The sequence below is a fragment of the Drosophila nasuta genome, chromosome 2R (genome assembly GCF_023558535.2).
Source record: "Drosophila nasuta strain 15112-1781.00 chromosome 2R, ASM2355853v1, whole genome shotgun sequence".
In the NCBI taxonomy this organism is placed as follows: Eukaryota; Metazoa; Arthropoda; class Insecta; order Diptera; family Drosophilidae; genus Drosophila; species Drosophila nasuta.
The window spans coordinates 20,639,654-20,662,777 of NC_083456.1; the positions used below are offsets into that span (position 1 = coordinate 20,639,654).

General features: G+C 40.2%; 1 protein-coding gene across 2 annotated transcripts in view; it reads right to left on the reverse strand.

The window, feature by feature from the left end:
• Positions 1-3,385: 3,385 nt before the first annotated feature.
• Positions 3,386-23,124, reverse strand: part of LOC132785697 (nicotinamidase) — a 32,043-nt gene continuing 12,304 nt past the window's right edge. For both annotated transcript variants that reach the window (XM_060791910.1, XM_060791909.1), the window contains exons 2-7: positions 17,900-18,107; positions 16,479-16,665; positions 6,562-6,666; positions 5,401-5,535; positions 4,053-4,493; positions 3,386-3,996 (exon numbers count right to left, since the gene is read on the reverse strand). In XM_060791910.1, the coding sequence (XP_060647893.1) occupies positions 3,877-3,996; positions 4,053-4,493; positions 5,401-5,535; positions 6,562-6,666; positions 16,479-16,665; positions 17,900-17,985 (1,074 nt within the window). In that variant the 5' untranslated portion in view covers positions 17,986-18,107 and the 3' untranslated portion in view covers positions 3,386-3,876. The remainder of the gene's footprint in view (positions 3,997-4,052; positions 4,494-5,400; positions 5,536-6,561; positions 6,667-16,478; positions 16,666-17,899; positions 18,108-23,124) is intronic.

Consider the following 23,124-nt stretch of genomic DNA (forward strand, 5'->3'; position numbering starts at 1 on the left):
AACAACAACAGCAACAACAACAGCGACTGCAATCAACGTCAGCTTGTTTAAAAGATTCGCCTGCTGTTTTTGCTACCTGCCAAGCGAACGAAATTTAATTATAATTCGTTTTTCGCAATTCATAATTTAAAACTTTTGGCCATGACGGCGATCTAATCAGCTGCGAAATTAACCATGACATTTTGGATAAGCTGCTGCCACCTGAAAGTTCAGTTCAGTTGAGCTCAGTATCTGCTGCGACTAATATAGAAATTAAAATTTCAACATGCTTCATTTCCCCGTTTCCCCCATTTTCGAGGCATGCAAAGTCTGTTTATTTATTTTTGTTGTTCTTGTTGTTGCCGCTGTCGCACAGCAGCTGCAATTACAGCGTTTCAAAGTTGCATTATGCTGTTGACTTGCTGCAAAATAAACAACAAATTTTCTTTGGCAAATAAACTGTGAAATTGGCTGCGAAAATTAATTAAAGCTATGCGCAAATTTGAATAACAGTCGCTTAATCGATCAGCATAGAGAACTCATTAAGTTTTGTATGAAGTGACTCATCAAAAGTTTAATGCATTTAATTCTTCACTTAAATACAAGTTGAAAGATATGAATAAAGCAAATGAATTGGTTAAAATACTAAATGCTTTCCCTCAATGCAAAAAAGTTTTTAATTAAATTCTTTATTTAAAATCCATCGTTCAAAAGTGTTGAACAAAGTATTTCATTTAAATTAAAATGCTGTTTGCTGTTATGTTAAATTGTTCTGTCATGAATAGCAAATGAAATTTAATCCAATTTCGAGTTTAGGCACAACACTTAAATTGAACACGCATTGGCTTTTAGCTAAAGACGAAACAGAGCAACTAAATGGGACTCCTGAATCTTTCAATACTTTTGGGGGACTTTTGTTTTTTCTCTAAATCTTTTTGGATACTGATTTATGGCCGAAATTTCTGCAAGTTGACAATCCTTAACTCCATTAGACTTTGTCAATCTTTGGAGTTTGTCCAGAGGCAAATGTTGCTTATCTGCAGCTCAAAAAGATTTAAATAGGTCAGCCTTCACACTACAAATGGAAGAGAGAAAGAGAGAGAGAGAGAGAGAGAGAGAGGTCAGTGTAACTGTATTAACACCTAATTACTTTGCAGATGCTTTCCGTGGTATTTACAGTGCAAATTCCGTCACGGGGTTATCAGTTGTAATACCTGCCGTAGGCACTTGGCCATAATTTGCAGTCCAGTACGCCTCTCTCCTAATTCACCTTCTCCTCCTCCTCCTCCCCTTCCTCCTCGGCTACGCTGTTCACACTGTTTGCCTGTCTCTGCCGCCTTTCGGTGTGGTGCAAACCGCAAACAATGAGCTTAGTGCCCAGTTACAAGCTGGAAGTCAAGCAGCCGCCGGCAAAGCAGCATCAGAATCAGCAGCAGCAGCAACAGCAGCAGCTGTTCTAACGACCTCCACACTCGCAATTTGTGTAGCTGTCAGTGTATGGGTGTGAATGTGTGTTTCACACATACACACACAACTCCAAACTGCAGTCGACGAATTCAGTTTCAGGCCATGGACAACGTGGCGACGCCTACGCAGCAGTAGAGAGAGAGAAAGTCCGAAATTGTGGCACAGCCGGAGGTGTGGAGAAAGTCGAGAAAAATATGCGAAAATTTGCTGTTAAGAGCAGGCAGCTAACGCGCCTTCCATGTCCATGTCCGGGGCAAAACTTTTCGCATGCTGCTGCTTCTGCCGTTTGGCACATAGCCAGACCATGTGCGTTTGTGTGTGTGATGTGGTGTGTATTGCGAGTGTGTGTGTGTGTATATGGCTGACAATAATCCAAAAGTTTTACAAGCAAAACGAGCGACCATTACATGGCAGGCGGGCAGAAACAGAAACCACTTGCAAGCAATTTTCATCAGCGATTTTTCGGGTTTTCCCAGCTGCCGCTGACAGACAACGACGCGAACGTTTTGCTTAGTGCCTGACCGCAAAAGTCTTCTCCAGCTCACACACACACACACACACACAGCCACACATAGACCGAGAGAGACAGACTGATGCACTCCACACACACACACACTCCCACGATAACGTCGTCAGCATGACAACAAAGCCTGCACAAATCTCTGGGCAAACGCATTTAGCATTTGCAGTCCGAGAACGAGAACGTGAACGAGACCGAGTCCGAGATCGAGTCGGACTCGCAAGGTAAACGCTTTTCAAATTCGGTCTGGCAAATACCCAATGCCAGAGGCAGTAACGACAGCCAAGAGCCGAGAGCTGTGAGCTGAGAACTGAAAGCTTAGCTCGAGCATAACAACCACAGGGGCAGCCATAGTTATGCCCTGCAGTCTATTTCCAGCACATGTTAGGAGTACTTACCATAAACCTCACAAGCTCTGCTGCCGCCCAACACGGCAAGGGAGTTCCTCCCTTTTTACATTTGCTAAATGGAAAATGGAGAGAAAAATAACAAAAAAATAAAGGAGGGAAAAAAGACAAAGAAAATATGCTGAAATGTGAAAAATAGCAGTTTACAGTTTACACTTGCCACAATGCAGATTCAATGCCACACCTCTTGCCTCCTGCCACATGCCACTTGCCACACATATCCGCCTATTGGTCAGTTGCTTTGGATACTTTCTCCAGTTTTGTTAATAAATTTAAAGTTTGTTTTAGTCACTTGCCAAAGGAAAAGCAGCAACAACAGCAACACAAAATAGAAAAAACGAGTTCGGAAAACTCTGACAACAACAACAACAGCTCACACTATAACAGTCATCTACACAAACAACTATTGTAGGTACTACTATATACATAAAACAGAAAGTTGAAAGTTTCTTTAAACGTTGCATGGATTGTTTCACTTTGCTCTCGTTCTCGTTCTCGTTCTCGATGTTGTTCTTGACGCTGTGGACCATTCAAGGCGAGTCGGTAAAAAAGCGTTTAACATTCTCTGCACACTTTGTCCACCAACTACACACACACACACAATGAACATGGTGTGTGTGTTGATCGCAGGACATTTATTCGGTTTGTTTTGAAGTTTTTGTTTGCAATTGGCTATATATGAAGAGTCTATTGAGTATAGAGAAAGAAAGAATGCAAAATGAATTGAATACAACTGCAAGAGACATTTATCAAAGCAGCTTAGCTATCATAAAGTTATACCTGCTGTGAGCTAGAACAACACCATTTTTTTTGTGTTTTAGTATTTCAGTGAAACAAAACAATTCTAATTCTGAGTAAAACTTTCCCAGCAATGAATGAACACACTTTAAAGTTGGAAATAATAAACTTAATAGGTTGTTTTTATTTATTATGTAATCTAATAGCGTTTTTTAAGTACTTGTACATTGAAGCCCATCTTCATTCCAGAGTTTTCTACAAATTGTTTATTAACTGTATTTAAAATTGTATTTGTATTTGTTGAAACAGGTGCAGTATACAACATTTGCTGATTGCTTGATTGAAACTTGTAATTGTAATACAGGTGCCAAGTAAAGGAATAATTATGTTATGTAATACTTAAGCTCATTTCATTTGTTTATACCCTGTCAATAGACACACAAAATTCAAGATTAGTTTTGTATTAAGTACGAGTATATAAAAATTGTAATGCTACCAAAATATTTCGCAATTATTTAAGTTATTTCCAAAATTGTTCAATGTCCTTTTTTAGCAAAAGCTAGCTCAACTACATATTGCGAGGCACTTGATACTTGTGATTGTTTATTTTTGTTTCTCCATTTTGTTGTTTAACTAAAACGCACTAAACATTAACTACTTTAACTAAATTTGTCATTATTCATTTCCATATTCCTTGTGTGATTTTGCTTAGCTCTGTGATATTTTGTGATGTCTTTAAACCTTAATCAATTGCACTGCACTTGGTTAAAATGATGGCCTAAATCCGTTGCGTTGCGACAGCACCGAATCGGGACTTTTTAGTTCCATGGCCAGTTTATAGCCCAACTCCGGGCGACGATCTCGACCCTCGGCCATGGCCTTGACCTAAATATAAATACTCAATACAAAAAAGTGTTCAATTATAAACACTCAACACTCACCTCATTGGTGTGAACTATAACGCCATCGCTGGTCACGACCTTCTCCTTGGTGTGCTCAATATCATGGACATCGGTGCCACGGCAACAGTCATCTATCAGAATGGTGCGATAACCAGCTGAGAGAGCATCCACCGCAGTTGCACCCACACACACATCGTAGGCCAATCCACACACATAGATATCTGTGGCGCCTTTCATCTTTAGCTGCGCATTAAGTGTGGTATCCGACAGCTTTTTGTTGTCCCAGAACACCGAGTACGAATCCACCTCGGGATTGGTGCCCTTGTACACCTTGATGCCATGATCGACCACTTTGAGATCCTTGTGAAGCTCCGCGCCCCACGAGTCCTGCACACAATGACGTGGCCACAGACGCTGCTTCATTGGCGGCGGCCCAGCAAAGATGACCGTGTCGAAGACCTTTGCCGAATCAGCATCCAGCTGTGGAGTTGATTAAATAAATCCAATATTTTTATTATAATCTATTCACTTTCTTTGGTATGTCACTTTCTTGTAATAGATGAATTTTCGAATTATTAATTATTTTATTTTTGGCATATTTTTGATATATTAAAAATAGTTCAATGTTTTGCTCTTATTAAAATAGGTAGAGGGTATCTCAAAGTTAAGCACAGTTGACTGTATGTTTCTTACTCGTTTTAATTTTATTTGAATTTATTGGCTGTACCTCAATAGAAATTTGCTAAATCACCTTTAATATATGCAACTATGAAAAGTAATATCTATAGTTTATATATTTTTAATTCATTTAAATTCATTATAACTTGATCATATATTTTCTATGAATTAGTGAAAGACATCTTTTGGTGTTGAGGTGATTCGCTATATAATTTGCTTTCGATATGTTAAATGATTATTTATATTATGTATTTGCTGCTACACTTTTAATATTTACAACTAATAATCTTTTACATTTATTTGTATTTAAGTTTTAGTTTATGTATTGTTATTATTATTATGTATAATCTCTGACTTCTGAAGTCATTTCTAGCTTATCTGAATTAATTTTCTGTTTCATTAGTATACAGTAAGAAAAGTTTTTAACATTTTTTAAAATTTAATAGTTAGTTTATGTTTTGTTATTGTGGTTATTCACTTCTCCTTAAATTGAACATTACTATGTATAACATCTGAATTTCGGAGTCATTTCTAGTTTATCTGAATTAATTTGCTGTAACATTATTATACAGTAAGAAAAGTTTTTAACATTTTTGAAAATTCAATATCTATAACCTCTGACAATATATTTGCATTTTATTTAAATAAAATGTTGGCATCTCATTTTAAATTTAATTGAATTACGTTGTACACAAATTTGCCTACTCACCGATGATGCCTCGTCCATGGCTCGCATTTTGACATTATCAATAAAGGAAACATGATCGCTAGGATGCCAATCTAGAGAATAGAAGACCGCATCAAAGTCCACGGTGTCGAGTAGCTTGTTAATGGGCTCCAGTATCTATGAAAAGCGACGGAAGGTGCGCGGTCATTGGATGAAATTCCCAAAAATATAGATAACCTTATAGCAGTAGAAAATGGGTCTGGCATTTGGCATTGCGGCATGTGGCATACGAAATGCGGCTAGTGGCATGCGGCATGTGGGGTGTGTCACGTCTGCAAGTTGAGTCCATAAAGCGGCAACCGGAAGTGTGTGTTATTAATTTTGACAAATTTTCATGTTCGAAGTGTAGCAAGTGCCGGCCAACAAGTGCACCACAGAAGACGATGAGGCCGAAGTTGAAGCAGCAGCAGTGGCAGCATTGGCATCGGCATTGGCATCGGCATCGAGCAGCAGGCTAACAGGGACAGCGAGGACACACAATTGCCGCAGATGTTAAGCGATGGCGATGGAAATGGCGATGCCAATGCCGATGCTGATGTCGAAGCTCTGATGCCGCTGCCGCTTTTGCTGCTGCTGCTGCTGCTGTCGTTGACGATGACATCCGGCGTGTGTCGCAGCGCGGATGCGACTTAAGTAAAGCATATCCGCTTCCGTCTCTGCACACGCACACTCACACACACACAGTTGCAGATACAGTATCTTTCCGAAGGGGAGGAGATGCAGACATGCAGAGCGTGCCCAGCCCAACCTCATCTACTTCGTCGACCTCGTCGTTGTCCTCCTTCATTCTCATCGTCCTCATCGTCGTCGTAGTTGTCGGCGGCAATGACTTTGGCTCATCCTGCGCTCCGCTTCGCTGCCTCCATTTTCATTTCTTGTTACGTTTTATGTCTTTCCGTCGCCGCATGCCTCATGCCGCATGCCGCATACCTGTCAGTTTGGCCTCCCCACGCTTCTGCTCAACCGACTTCAGCCAGCGCTGAGCTGGAGCTAAGCTTAGCTGCTGCTGCCCCGTCTGTGGCCACAACTCACGACTCGCAGCCACCAGCTGCCAGCTCCACTTTCTTCTTTCTACTTTCTACTTCTTTTTTTTGTCAGTCGACTTCGTCCAAACGTCTTGCTTGCGTGTCTGTCCGGACTCACCTCGTGTCCTTGCTGCTGTGCACTGCAATTACTTATATCCAAGGAACCACTTATAAAATCATTTTGTACATCAACAATGAGAAACGCGTTCACCGGTCGCACAATCTGCCAAGAAAGTGAAAGAGACAGAGAGAGAGAGAGTATGTGTATTAGAATGAGCAATAACTGAAAGAGAGCGAGCATGAGAGAGTGAGATGGTAACATGAGCAGCCCACGAAAATTGTAAGAAAATTGTATGGCCAAAAGTAAGTGAAGCAGACGCCACAAAAGACGTCAGCCCAAAGTACATAAGCACAAACATGAAAAGCTACAAAGAAAATTTGTATACATGTGCATTAGACTCTGCTTCACTGTGTGTGTGCGAGTGTGTGTGTGTATAAGACTCTTTATGTGAGTGTTGGTGTGTGTGTGTGCGCTGATGAGTTTTCTTCTTCATTTTTTACTTTTTTTTTGCCGCCCATTATAAATGCGTTTTAAATGAAGTAAAAGCCAGTCAAAAAAAATAAAAACCTCTCGAAAAAAAACAACCCCTCCGCAGCACACATGAGAGCAAAGAGCTCGTTAGGATGCCATTGCTATCTTGACTGGCAGCCCTGAGTAGCGAGTACCTAGTATACGTCATCATCAAACCTCATCATCAACAGCAGCAGCAATAGCAGCAGCAATAGCAGCAGCAACGAGAGCGAAGACGAGCATCATCATCAACAACAAAACAGAGTCGACGTCGCCGTCGCCGTCGACGTCGTCGTCGTCTAAGCTGATTATGTTCGAGCATATTTAAAATTAGTGAAGCGCTTTTAATTTGTTATTTATGTGCACGCTGATTATGAATGATTATGATCTATGCGCAAACATAGACGGAGACGAACAGACGGAGACAGGAGCACAGACACTGACAGTGGCAGTGGCAACAGCAGTTGAACTAGATGTAAGTACGTATGTATGTATGTAGCTGTAGCACATTAGCATCGGCACGTTGCATGCAACTCTCTTGGAGCTGAGTGCGTGACACACGTAATAATCGACAGAAATTCACAAACGATGAATTAACACGAAATTTTATGAGAGTAAGAATAAGGTTATGGATTCGAATAAACTTAAATACATTATTGAATGATTGCTAATCAATTAATTTCCAAGGATTAATTTCATATTTTTCGATATTTTTCAAGAAATCAGAATTTATAGGCTAATTTTATAAATATATACAATGAAAATTTTAATTATAAGTTAAAGAAAGTTACAACCGCTACCCATTTTTAATAAAAGTAAACCTGTTGTGATATTATTCCTAAAATATGCTGAATTAATATACTAAAACAATACTAAAATATATATTATATATATTTATTTAATAATATTTAAAAATAATAGTGATTGTTTTACAATATTTTTCCAATTTGTTTTAAAACATTTTAGAAAATGCCGAAACTAGCAAAAAACCCAGGAAAAAAATACAGTCGAGTGTGCTCAGCATCTGCTAACAAATACCAAATCAATAAACTGAAATAATACTGAAATATACCGAAGGTTGCATTTGGTATGTCGATATACTATTATTTATTTCTTAATATTATTGATTGTCCCACAATGTTTTCCAAATTTTGTTTAGAACACTAAAAAAAATAAGAAAAATAAGAAAATCTAGATAATTTGCCAGCTTAATGATCATAATGAAGTGTCATCTCTAGCAACTGATTAAGTGTGTTGTTGTTGTCAGTAGCTTTGATTTGTGTGGCTGTTGCTGTTGGTGTTGCTGTTGCAACTGTTGGCAGAGCGTTTAAAATATGTCATCCCAGCTAAATGCTTTAAAGCGACCAACGTGAGTTGCACCAGCAGCAGTGGCAATGGCAGTGGCAGTCGCATGAGCAGCAGCAGGTGGCACGCAAATGAAGTTGCGGGCTCGGAGAGTTGCGGAAAGGTTAGTTGTTCTTGTTGATGCTGTTGTTCTTGTTGCTGTTGTTGTTGTCGTGGGGCAGACAACGCTTAAGCAGTTGATGATTTATCGCCCGTTGGCAGTGGCTGTGGCAGTGGTTATAGCATTAGTGCTGCTGCCTCTGCTTCAGCTGCCTCTGCTGCCTCGGATGCTACTGTGGTGATGGTGCAGTGGAGCCGCATAGTTGCGGAAGTGATTTACATTTGCATGTCGAGCATGGGGACGACGCATTTTGAGCATAGTTTTCGGTTAGAGAGCATACTTAGAGATAATGGCCGGATAAAGGTAGTTAATGTATCAATTTGTGCGGTGAGTTGTCTTGGCCCATAAAACATATATCACACGTGGATTATGCTAGAGCTTAGCATGGCCATTAGACGACCAAAGACAAGGCTTTGACTGGATTGAATTTCCCCATGCCAAATTGCCAAATAGCAAATATTGTTTTAGTTTCTTTAATCAAATTTTACCCAAAGTTCGCACACACACATTTCGGCAATTAATTTTACAATGTTTAGTTTGTAAACTTTAAAAAACTTTAAATTCGATTCGACTCTCTCCTCACAGTTCACACACACACACATCCTCATTTTGCTCCGCAATTTTACCTCAGAGTTTCACCGCAAGAAATCACAGCACCATCCAATTATGAAGCATTTGACGCAGCTGCTGCTGCCGTTCCTCTTTCTCAATCTGCTGTCGCACAGTTTACTAAAGTTGGCAAATTAACACGCACCTCATCCACTGGGCTTCATTGGCGTTGGCGTCGGCGTTGGCTAATGCAAACAACTGACCCTTGGCCCAAGCACTTATTGTTTTAGCCACCCACATCCTGGCCTCAAACAAGAGTGCGTCCCACACCCAAAGCAGAGCAGAGTTTGCCAGCAGAGTTTGAGCCGTTTAATTTAAAGTTGCAACTATGAATGTTTGATTAAAGTGCTGTGGCAATAGCCAAGAAATGCTTTCAAACTTAAAGTGAAACTCTTGGTTAAGCGACAACCAACTGGCAACTAGCAACAAATTGGAGTGTGCAAAGGAGAGAGAGTAGAAATCCTGGTTCATTCATTTGGCTGGCAAATATGTTACGGCTAAATTAATTATTGAGCGTTGCGAGAACGAGTCCCACAGACACGTTGTGGATTTGGATGTGGATGTGGCTGACACGGCGACACCCGAAATGCCTTTGGCTCCACGGGAACGAAGAGACAGACAAACAGACAGACAGACAGAGAGACAGCAAAGAGGTGCGGCAAGACAAGGCACCTTGTGGTTACCACAGCAAATCTTAAATTCAAATTACACTTCAACCCGATTCTGTCAGGGGCCAAACAAAAGGAACAAGTTATAGAAATAACTTTGCTCTCGCTTGCACACATTCGCTCTCCCTCTTTCTATCCGCTGTCTTCTATCTCTATACTCTCACACACAAGTAAATGGAAGAGAAACTTTCGTTGTGTCGAGCACGGCATACAACATTTCGAGTCAATTTCAGTGCAGAATAAATTTCAAAATCCGAAAACCCAAAGCGCCGACGTTTTTGGGTTGCCTTTTAGTTGGATACCGGAGCTACTTCATCCCGAGCCGGGTTTTTTCGGGGAGAGCCGCAGACAAACTGTCAAAGTGTGCGCCGTGTGTGCCAAAAAAGTTGCCAAGCTAAACGAATGAGGACGGCAAATGGTGACGTCGACAAGGACCACGAACCGAAGGATCCAAAAGCAGGCAGAAAGGCGCACGAATCGAATGAAATTCAACGTGATATTGAAGTATGTGCCAAAAGGGAAACGTGCCCAGCCACACCCACACACATCGATGTTGGGGAGGCCTATGTGTGAGTGTGTGGGAGTGTGGGTGTGTATTGGCTGTATGGGTATGTGGGGCAGGTGCTAAAGCAATTTCCGTTTTGAAATTGTTGCATAAGTTGGCGGTTCTGGCAGTTCTGGGCCCGATCCTGAGCCTGTCTGCCTCCCTCTCCCTCTCCACTTCACTTCACCTCCAACTCCTCTGCTCACTTGTATACATTTATTTTTTGGCATACTCCTCACATAGGCAGACAGCTCCAACACACATTGCCGTTGACAGTTGTGGGTTTTACGGACGCGACGGACGCACCAGGAGTGATGATGAGGTGGAGCCAGAGGCAGAGGAAGAGGCAGAGACAGACACAGAGACAGAGTTAGTGGAGGCATGCCAGTTGCTGGAAAATTACATTATACAATTTATGCGGCTGACTGGGACCAGAAATTGTTGGGCAACCCAACATGCCTAGCGAGCAGAGAGAAAGAGAGAACGAGCGAGAGTTATGCACAACTAACCATAAATAAGTTTTCGAACTCCCCACGATTTCACACCAATATATTGCCAACACCAATAATACACACTTATCGGCAGACAGAACTTCAAGCTCATGTGGCAATAAGCTGCTTACGACAAATTTATGCAGATGATATGCTGATAATTCGCCAGCAACTTCTTGATGTCTGTTGATAATCTGAGAGATCTATTCATGATTTTGCATGATTTTAGTTGAGCATGAAAGTCATATTGAAGTGTTGTCTGGAGTCTGTGGATATGTTTATTGGATGTTTAACTCTCAACATAATTTGAGAAGATGAGTATTCAAGTATTATTAATGATATAATCTAAGAGATCTGATTCATGATTTGGCAGTCCTTAATGTTATATTGAGTCTGTAGATATATTCCTTGGATGCTTAACTCTCAAAATAATTTGAAGAGATGAGTATTCAAGATATAAATAAGAGATCTGATACATAATTTGACAAAGCTTGAATGTTATATTAAAGTCGAATCGGAATATGCCTTTTGTATGCTTAAATTGAACATAAGTCAAGCAGATGATTATCAGAAATATTGATGATAGCTATTGTTAGAACATTAGGAGTTCACTTTTAGCAAAGAAGCATAAATCATATTTCCAATTAATGCTCTCTTTCAGAAACTCTCTCTAAAAGCAAACTTTATCTTCACTTCAGTGCTGTCTGCCATTAAGCCATAAAGTTGTTTATCTAGTTTCATCTGCCATTTTAGTTTGCATCGGAATGTTGCATCCATTGCTATTTCATTACGTTTCTTACCCATACCTGTTTTCTCCCTCTCTTTCTATTGCTCCATTCTGCTCTCTGTTTCCTGGGGTGCTATCGTTTTGTTTGATTTAATGAAGCCTAATGCAGGAAAGCTTTTTCTATTGGAAAAACATTTTTCATGTCTGACAACTGCCCAATCCAATTAAACAAAAACTGCCAACAGTTTTCCAACGTTATATCAACTGTTATGCCCCGCTCTATCTCTGTCACTCTTAATACTCAACTCCACACGCTCTGTCCCTTTCTGTGCGACACCGTCGCGCCGTCTCGCTCGCACTTGCGCTTGTGTGTTATAAGTCATTAACTTTCTAAATAATCGCCGCAGCGTGTCAACTTTGGTCGTTAAACTTTCATCAGTCGAGGACGACGCGACGGTGAGTGGTGGCATTGAGGATTGGGAATCCCGTAAACCAAGTAAGAAGCAGAAGATGTAGAAGCTAAAGCAGAAGCAAAAGAAGCAGAAGAAGAAGACGAAGAAGAGCACACGAAAAAGGACGAGAAAAAATTAAGCGCCCTGGACACGCGACAGCGTTAGAAAAACGGAGCCCAAATTTATAGCAAGATATTATTTTCCGCTCGATGAGCAGACAAGTCGTAGGGCGACTTTTGGCACTCACTGTGCGGCTGTGTTTCCAAGTCCATCCCCTCCCCTTCCCTCCACGACCATGGCCACCAAACGAAGTCTCTTTCCACGGATTGCTGGCCGTGTTTTTCGGTGTCGGTGCGTAACTGAGCACGAAAAAACTGTGGCACATTGTGCCATAAATGAAGACATTATAAACGATGCTGCACCACGGAACCACCTCAGTCACCCCCTCCTCTTCGCACCTACCCAGCTGTGTGTGTATGGGTGTGTGTGTATTTGTGTGGGTATAAGTAAGTGCACCCAAGATTAACGGTAGACATTGTAAGACACTTAAAGCTTTTTGGGCGGAAGATTTTTGAGTCACTTTGTGGTCGGGGGTTCAATGAACTATATGATGACGCGCCTTATATGATATATTACGGCTCTCTAAATGTGCCAGCAGCACGCTGCTTGCCCTCATACACGTACATACTACATATATTTATAACCTAGTCTCCGAATCCCAGCCAAACGCTGGCAATTTACGACTGTCAGATGGCTAAGAGCCGAGCCGAGCAGGTGGCAACAGCAATAAATGTATTATATGAAGATAAAACTGTTTAAGGAAATGGTAATGGCGGCCCTCAAATATAAAATGAAACTGCCAGCTGCTGCTGCTGTTGCTGCTGCTGCTTTCCTAGGCGCTTTCGAAATGTTAACAGCCATTGTCGAGTTCACGGAAAACAGTTCATCTTGTTTGATGAGAAAACAAAGACATAAATGCAACAGGTTGTCGCTGAGCAAAATTCATCCCTCGAAAAAGGAAAAATCCCATTGTCAGCTTCTCGTTTTCAATTATAATAATATTTTGCAAAGTGCTTGGATACTTTTTATATAAACTTTGCGCTGTCAATTAATGAATGTGTGTGTGTGTGAGAGCTTAAAGTAAAATCATCCCAGTGGAATTGAAACCGCCGTCACTCAAGACTTTACCTTCAATTCCAGCACTTAAACTTTAGGTAAAAAGGTCATTTTGCCCTGCACTTGGTTTGGTCCCTCATCAAAAACTGTTCGTTGTTCGGTTTCGCTTGTGTTGCGGCTGCTTGTCAAAACCGCAGCATTTTACGCTTGAGGAAACAACAGAACTCCTTTTCTACTACTCCCCCGTCGCACCTCAACATCCTCAACGCTTGCCGCCTTTACTCTAGGTATACCTTTTGTGCAGTTGGTTAAAAAGCATTTTCTGCACATTTAAGCACATAAATTACGCATTTTCGAAATGGCACAAAAATGCAAACACAACACAATAAAAGCATCAAAATTGTAAACGCGTCACATTGAATTATGCCCACAAAATTAGGTAGCCTCCATGCTCGATCCCCCTTTTTGAAATCCGTTTTTCGCATGCACCTTTCTATTGATTGTTTTACACAAATGCGGCCAGTCACATTATTTCCATAAATTTGCGTTCATTTCCGTTTCCTGCCACTTCAATCGGTTTCAGTTTTATGCAGCCCCACCCAATAAAACGAAAAAAAAAATACTTTACAGCCAGATGGACTCAAACTCACACACACACACAGAGGGAAAACAAATATATAGTCATTGTTACATAAACACACGCACACCACAAAACCGCAAAAATATTTAGCGAGCAATGCAAATGATTTACGGCGCTAAATGTTCTATTTATGTGTTTATTTAATTCCAAACGCGGGACACAAGTTTCATTCGTCTAAGTTTCGTTCCCAGCCCGTCCATCATTTGATTTGTTTATTATGCAAATTTCGTTTGTTGTTGCCGCTTCGTTTCGTTTGTTGTTGTTTTCGTTCTTTTTTTTTGTATTTTTGTATTTTATTTTGTCCGTGCGCGCTTCACGCAAACATTAAACTGCAAAATTACCATTTATGCAATTCATGCGGAAATACAAACAAAAGTCAATTTTATGGGGCGCAATTTTTTTCTTCTGTTGCTTTTTTATTTTTGGCAAACCGAAAAAAAAACTGTATGTAGCTGGAAGGGATGTGGCAGCGAAAGGAAGTGTGGGGTGTCACCGAGGTCTGCCATTTTTTAAGTGTTCCCTTTATTATGATATCAGCTGCCGGAAGATTTTTTTATATGTTAATAAATTTTTATGCAATATTACACAATTTGGCAACGCTCACCATTCCATTCGATGGGTAAGGGGCGAGTAGGGAGGGGGCGGGAGAATCATCATCGTTTAAATGGCATATCAAAAATGAAATTATTTTTGTGAAATAATTTGTCGCGTGACAAACGAGGGATTGTTCAACAGGCAGACCAAGCCAGTCAGCCAGCCAGACAATGCGAACGACCTACCATGCGTATACGTAATTTATTTGGGGTTCACATTACAGGACACACACACACACATACATATGTACATACATTCCATGCCAGAAGAAAGTTCAACAAAAGCATTCACTTCAGGAATTTATAGAAATCTCGGTGCACAAATTAAAGCCCATTTCGTAAGGTTTTGTAAAGAAAATTTAACATCATACTCGTATTGAAGCAGTTGAAGACAAAATACGGAAGAAAAAAAAACTTTTGCAACATTTGGGAATTTTTGTAATTTTTCGCAATTGTTCATTATTAAATAAATATGTAGAGTTCTCGTTAATTCAGAGTAAAGAAAAGTTTTATTCAAAAATTTCCAGCATAAAAAGTGGACATTCCGAAAAAAAAGAGAAAAAAGTTTTATAAAGTTGCTGTTAATCTATGCTACAATTCAGTTTAAATTCAAATTATGTTGAAATTTATATTAAAAATACATTAACCCACAAAATTACCGCAAAACGAAAAAGTTTCCATTGTTATTTTTCCAAACTCTCTTTAAATTGTACACTGAATTAGAATTGTATTGTGAATTGTGTGCGAGTGGATTTCTTATTAAATTTTCTGTTTTTGTGATTTTTGTAATATTTTATTTTTTTGTTTTCTTTGATTTACTTGAGAGTTATGTTAATTGTGAAGCAGTCAAAAACTTTCAAGTAGCTTTAAAACAGGCGAAACGCAACATCTTTCACATCACGTACGCAATTTTATGGCAGCGACTGTGGCAACAATGTTGCTCAGCTCATTCCGATGTGAAAAATGTGGAAAGCGAAGGAAGCAATGAAAAGGCAGCGAGCAGCAGTAGATGAAGTCAGCTATGGCCTGGCTTCGTTGACTATTCGCACAATAAAATTATTCGAAAAATTCTTTATTTTAATATGCTGGCAATGCGATGAGGGCGAAGGCAACGCGAGCACGAGAGGGAAGTGGGGAAGTGGTAGCGAGAGGGGGGAAATGGAGCAACGAGCTTACCAAATGAATGCAGCTCCGTTCGCTTTCTGTGGCATTTTATTTGTCACGCGTTTTTATCACTTTACGTGCGGAGAGGCTCTGAGTATTGTGTTTGTATGTGTCACTCTGTTGTCTGTGTGTGTGTGTGTGAGTGTGTCTGTTTTTGTGTTTGTGTGTGACATTCACAGAATCAGATTATCACATTTGCATACGCTGCCACTGCCGCAGCCTCCGCCGTCGCTTCGTGACAGGGCAGTGGCGATGATGACGATGACGATAGCTGGGCCAAGGAATGAGTTTTTGGTTGTGGGCAAAAACAGGAGCAGCAGTAACTGTGTGTGTGTGTGTGCAGGGAAAATGGCTTGGATTTTGGGGGAGTGGGGGATGGGAGATGATGAAAGCAATCCCCATATGCAGACTGGCAAACTCGGCAGACCTCGCAATGTGTGACGTGTGACATTTGCTGTAAGCGACATTTTACCGTCCAACAAGGACTGATCAGGATTGAATTACACACACAATCCGGGACTCGGCCACTTTGATTGCAAACGCTGCGAATGACTGCGAATTTGTGTGCGGTGGGACACCGCTTTATCTTGCTCTCTCTTTCACTCTGTCTCGCTCTCTCGCTCTCTATGCGTGTGTTTTGGGTTTATGACGCAGCTTCCGCGTTGGCAAAACGTTGACAAATATTTTATTATCACATTTTATGATTTTATGAGTCCCCGGATATGAATCACTGAGTGACGAGAACCTTACCAGACACACACACACACACACACACACATTCGCATGCACACACGCACATGCACAGCAAATACACCGCTTCATAATAGTGGATGATGGTAAAAGCTTAACGCAGACAAGGCCCGGGAGATATAGACACACACAGACACGTACGCACACATTGTATAGTATATAATAAGTACAGACACTGAGATTGAAACGTGAGTGTGTGTGTGTGTGTGTGAAGTAGTAGTAGATGAAGATGAAACGCTGCTTACCGTTTTTATCCATTGATTCCAGCAAAATTTAAACTCCTCCCTATCGATGAACCCATCGCCGTTTGTATCAAAGACGGCGAATATTTGCTCGAGGCGTTCGTGTGGTACGTCGTAGATGTGGCCCTTGTCGTTGCGGAACAGAGCACGGCAGATTAGCGTAAACTCATCCAGATTCAGGCGGTCATCGCTACAGGAGACAGGTGGCAGAGGCGGCGAAGGAGGAGGAGGAGGAGACACGGCGGCGGCGGTAAAGGTGAATCAGGCATGAAAATAAACGGCAGGCAGAGCAAGCAAATAAAGTTAGTTTTTCGGGAAGCAGGAAGAGACTCCGCTAAACACAGAGAACGAGAGAGCGAGTCTTAAGGGCGCAAGGGTAGAGGATTAGAAAGAGAGTGGGAGCGGGAACGGGAGCGGGGAAGGTGAGTTGCAAAAGTTGGGGCCAGTTGCCTAGGGGTTGTTTGTCATTGTAGCTGTTGCTGTCGTTCTTGTCGTTGTTGTCGTTGTTGTTGTCGTTGCCATTTGGAGAGCAGAGCTTTAACTTGCCGTTTGCCAAATGAATGAAAATTTATTTATTTATAGCATACTTTTTGGGGCCTACCATCATCATCCCAGCAGCTGCTTTCAATTCGTTTAATTAAGGTAAAATTAATGCGATTACGTTTATTGATTTGCGTTTTAAATGGATGGCCCTATAAAACTGTTGAAAATGTCAATTAGAATTAATGTATGCAATGTTTTGTCCTCGATGTGCTTTTATTTCAATTCGTTTTCTCTCTTTTTTCTCATTTTTTGTTTGCTGCTTCTGCTGCTGCTGTACCCCAACTTTGCATTAATAAATTAACTTAGATTTCGTTCTCTTTCTGTATGCAGCTTTTTATGTCACGTTTCATTAATAATTTATGCAAGTGTTTACTGTAAATTTGCAAATTTGTTGGTCCAACCATTGATGCTGTTAATTCAGTTAATTTTTGTTTATTTATGTTTGCAATTTATTTATTTGTTGTTGCAACTTTTACACTTTTGCCAATTTGCATAAATATGCGTTACTTTTTATAGTAATTGATTTACTTTGCGGTCGCCGTGTACCAAATTAAAAGTTGAGAAAAACCGCCTTAAATCTAATGTGCCACATTGTTATGTAATAAAAAATGTTTCATAGTTTTTTTCGTTTTGTTAGAAATAGTTTTAGTAATTTCACGCGGCATTTATTAATTAATAAATTAATAGAATGTTAACTTTTGGTCATTTTATGAATCGTTAATTGAAATTGACTTTTTTGTATTGTTAATTTATGCACTAAACAGACCGTTAATTAATTTTGTTTGGTTGCCTTTGTTTGCATATTATTATTATTCAAATAATTATTATTATTTATTTAGCCGTTTTCTGTTTGTCGTTCGTCACAACATTTAAATACGCACCCATCCTTGTCGAATGCCGTGAAACAGGCGTCCATTGCTGAACCGTTCGAATCGTCGATGACAATTGGCGGTGTTGGTGAATCCATAACTGCGACAACGTTGCCAACGTCCAAAACAAAACAACCTGGCTGTCTGCTCTTCGAGTCGACGTCGTCGTCGTCGTAGTCTCTGAGTTTGCCACTTAATGAAGCCCGCAGCAAGCCACCAACTGCAAGTTAAAGTGAAGCCATCAATAATAACTGTTGTTTTGCGCGCGCACACACGTGAACCTGAACCTAAATGTGAAATGTGAACGTGAATCTGAATGTGAACGTGAATGTGAATGTGAATATGGCAACAACACCCACAGTGCACCCCCCACGATCCTTAGAATTAACTCTGAGACTGAGACAAGTTTTTGGGGCGTCTTCCACAGCTTACCCGCTCAGCTTGAACGACCGCCAGTTACTGAACCACATTCATTCGCCCGTTTCGATGGTCGTCGCCTTGCAATAGATTTATCGAATAAACAAAGCGCCGCCCGCACTTCTCGTCACCCCTTTGTCATCGAGCTATTGTCATGGCGACGACGTCATCTTGTGGTTTATTTTATTTATTTCATTTCACGCCCAACCCACAAACCAAAAACCCAGCTCCCCTCCAAGCCCCGCTCTCAACCAACCAAATAGTCAGCGAGCTCAGCGAAGCGAGCGGCTTTTGTGGCTGCGCCCGTAGCGATTACCTGGCGGCATTTTTCCTAATCAAAAGTGCGCATTGTGTAAGTCTTTTGTTGTTGTTGTTGTTGTTTGTGGAAATGCCTTTGCTAAAAGCTGCAGCAAAGTTTCAACTTCAGTGTAAGCAGTGAACCACCCAAAAAAATGCGGGCTAAAATCCTTCATTGCAATTTTGATGGAGCTGATTGTCGGTTATTGTGAGCGCAATCGCGATGTGTGAGTGAAGGCGGTTTTAAATGCGTCAAAAGTACAGTTGTGCACGTGCTCTCACACACACACACACACACACTGACACACACACACATGGTTGGCCTGTTTTCTGCTATTGGCATAGGTTTCCTCTTATTTGACTTGATTTTTTTGGAGTGAGTCCCACTGAGTTAACTTCCCCTTCCGTCACTCCATTCCTGAGGTGAAATCAAGTTCTTCAGCTCACGCTGACTAACAAGGCCAATTGTTGGCATGTTGACGGGCTTTCAACTACCATTTCTTCATGCTATCCTCAATTTCGACTTGGTCTCGATTAGACGCTGAAGTGACAATGCGAAATTAAACAGTTGCTGCACTATAGCTTGACATTTAATTGATGGACTTTTTTAGGCATACAATTTCTACTTATTTTGTGAGAGAAACGAAGCAACTTTGTTGCGATTCTTATATTGCCTACCCATAGATTAGAAAGGTATTATAACTTTGTGCCTATAGCTAAGACCAGCTGCATATTTTCTACATTTTAATATATTTTAAATGTGAAAATATATAGAAGTAGGAAATAAAGTCTTCGGTATATTTTAGGTTTTCTTAGTATATTAAGTTGGTATATTTTAGGAATAATACTGCATTGATTTGCTTCTATTGAAAATTGATAGCGTATCCCATAGTCTACCTCATTCGACCGTAGCTTTGTTTCTTGTTTGTGTTCAACCAGGACATAAAACTGTCTCTTCATAAATAACATTCTGTTCAATATGTCTCAATGATTTAAATTCCCCTAAATAGCGTAGAAAATTCACACAATTTCTACTTTTTTTTTGGGTGAAAAGCAGCCACATTGCGTATGATTATATTGGCATATCTAAGATATAAAAAATATAGTCTCTCTTTATAAATAAGATTTAGTTCAATACCTTTCAAATATTTAAATTTCCCCAAAAATTGATATAAATTTGTTCTTACTTTGTAAGAGAAAAGTATAGATTATTTATATATATCCATATATCCGAGACAAAAAACTGTCTCTCCAAAAATAAGATTCTCGCCAATATGCGATAACCATTTAATTTCCCTCAAAGTTCATCAAAATGTTTCACAATTGTAAGAGATGTTTTTTGTATACATCTAAAACATTCAACTAAATCTTCATAAATACGATTTATTTTAAAATCGTTAAATTATTTAAATTCCCCTAAAGCTGATATTAAATTCACATATTTTCTATTTATTTTGCGATAGGAAAAAATCAACATTGTATAGTTTTATATTTGTATAAATAAGATAGAAAACTGAATCTCTTTAAGACATGATAGGATTGACTTCAATGCTTTTTTTTCATTTTATTTTCTGATGTCGATATAAATTTCAAGCTTTTTCTTATTTTGTAAAAGAAAAAAAATTGTTAAGGTTTTTTTATATATAACTAATTCAGAAGACTTATCTCTCCATCTCTTCTTTTATATAAGATTTAGATAAGCTTTAGCTCCATACCGTTCAATCATTTAAATTCCACTAAAGTTCTATTTGAATAATTTTGTTTTATGTATTTTTTAAATTGCTCCCATTGACTGCAATAAATTCTATGGCAATGGCAAGGTATTTTATTATTATGATATTCAGCTGGCTTAATTCTTGATTTTTGCTCCTTTTTTGCCATCCATCTCGTATCGGTTGCTAACCCCCAGCTGTGGCCAGTGTGTGTGTGTGTGTATGTATGTGTGTGAGTGCCACAAAGCCATAGATTTCCATTTAACTTAAAGTCCTAACTCAGCCACAGGCTCTAAGCCGAACGTTGCTTTTGTCGTTCCTTATTTTTTTTTTTTTTTTTTTCTTGGCTTTGGTTTTTTGTGTGTGGTGCGTGTGTTTGTTATATTCACATGACTCCGACATATAGGAACTAATGCGCATTGAGCAATAAATTTAAATTTATATGTATGTTTACTTAATATTAAAGATTTATGCACAATATGTTGCGGCAAACAGGCAGCAGATCAGGGCCGAGTCGAGGAGCGATGTGGAGAGCGCCAACTGCAGCCGGTTCATAGGTAAAGAGAACTAATAAAATAAAAATATAGCACAACAAATGTGCCAAGCCGGGGACCAACGAGAGAACAAGAACAAGCCGGGCTCATGATTTATGCTTTGGCCAACAAAACTCCCTTTCTCTCTCTCTCTATCCAACTCCAGTTCCAACTCCATCTTCTGGCAGTCTCAAAGCATTTGCGGCCCGCATGAATCAGAAGCCGCAACAATTCACAAAAGGGCCAGGGACATAAAACCATAAATGATCATTGCCAGGAAGTTACGAGTTAGCTTTTAAATTAGTTTCACTCTGAACACTTGTTCTTTAATTCACTAAAATTTTTCGCCCGCAAATAAACAAAAATATCCGAATAACAACAGAAAACAAACAAACAACAAACAATTTGACTGGCCAGAGTCTACGGGGCGTATGTGTTATGTGCTTGCTTGCTGTGTGTGTGAGTGTGTGTGTGTGTTTGTAGGTTGGTTTTATCTGCTGCTCTGTGGCCATACAATAAAAATGCGCATAATTTCGCTTAGCTCGAGAAAAGTTTGTCCAAATAAACTTAAGTACAACTCCCCAAGGTAAAGGAGAGCGGGCGTCAAGGAAAGGTTTTGGTCGGTTGTGAGGCGGCTTGAGTATGACTTTCAGGCGCCGCTTCGCTTTATATGCCAAACACTAATTGAAAACTATTTTTGGAATTGGCGGCGGCTAGACCCTCCTCCACCTCCACCCCGGACTCCCCAGCGGCCTACAGTCGACAGTCGACAGCCGTCAGCCGACAGTTAGACTTCGAACTGGCAACTCTTAACTCCCAAACTGCCAACTCCCAAGGGCCCTTTGGGTTAATATGTAAATGGAGGATAACGCGAAATGCGCAAAACTTTTGCTGCGAAACAATTTACGCGGCATTAAGCAAAACGCAAGCGCACACCTTACCAACAGCAACAACAGTAACAACAACAAAAAAAAAGAGCTACCAATTTTTTTTTGTTCTTTTTTTTCGCGGGGCTCCAATTGTTTTCGATTAAAGTTGTCGACGTCAAAGTCATTGACTAAATAAAAAGCATCATAAAAGTGAAAGCAGTTATACTGCGACTCCCGCCACCTTCGTAGCCCGCATCAAACAGCAAAAACTTTGACAATTTGGCAAATAATGAAGCCCGCACGTGTCTAAATTGTTTGCTACAGCGTCAGTTTCAGTTTCAGTTTCAGCTTCAGCTTCACCGTCAGGTGGAAAGCGTGACACAGGTCAGAGGTGAGGTCGAATCTCTTAAACTCAGCTGCTCAGAATTGTATTCGCAATACCATATCATTTCATTACTCACTTTATGACAAGTAGTTACTCAACTAAGAGATACCCTTTATAGTCTGTTATGCCCTTTGAACTGCTTTGCGAGGGTGCCGCAAATAATTATATTTAAAGTATTAGAGCAAGTAGATTGAGCAAGTGCACCGTACGCTACGGGGGGCAACAAAAAGTTTCATTGAAATATTATCACAAGTTGCTAAAACTGCAATTATGAAGTCAAGCGAATGTTCGTGTAGCTGAAAGCACTTCGAAACTACGTACAATAACAGCATATGGAGTACTCTGGCTGGCAGTTATTAAAAGGAAAAATAAATTAAATTGTCTGTACATAAAACTAACTTTTTGGCATCATATTAATTACAATTTTCATTTAAAGCTTTACAAAAGCTTCACTTTTGAAATTAGTTTTAAAAGTGGAAGCATCAACAAAAAAAAATAAAAAATAATGAATGGCATTTTAGTGTTTGTCATCGAAGGCTCTCAAGCAGCAATCAGTGCACCGAATCTTTTGAAGAATTTTAGTGCTTTCTCATCAAGGCTGTCGCAAAAACTTTAAGCTGCCAAACATAACTCAACAAAAGAGCCAGTAAGGTGAGTTTCTGTGGAGTGAGTTGAGCTGAAGCGGGGAAAAGTCTTGCATAATTTGCCAGTAGCGCCCTGAAAAGTAAATTACCGCCTAAGACTTCCTGTTGTTGTTGTTGTTGTTGTTCGAGCTGGAAGGGGGCGTCAAAAGTGGCTTGTCAAGCCGGGTGGGATCAGCTAATAAACCACGCAACCCGCACCAAGTCAGCCAAGTCAGCAGGCGGCAGGATACACCAAGGCCGCGGCAGAGAGTGAAAGAGAGAGAAAGACAGAGTGCACACTGGGCGGGGCAGGAAACAGGCGCTAAGTGGCGCGGCGCATTTAAAAGCAAACGCCTCGAGGTCGGGGCTCAATTTTGCGATATGGAGTACACGGGATCGGA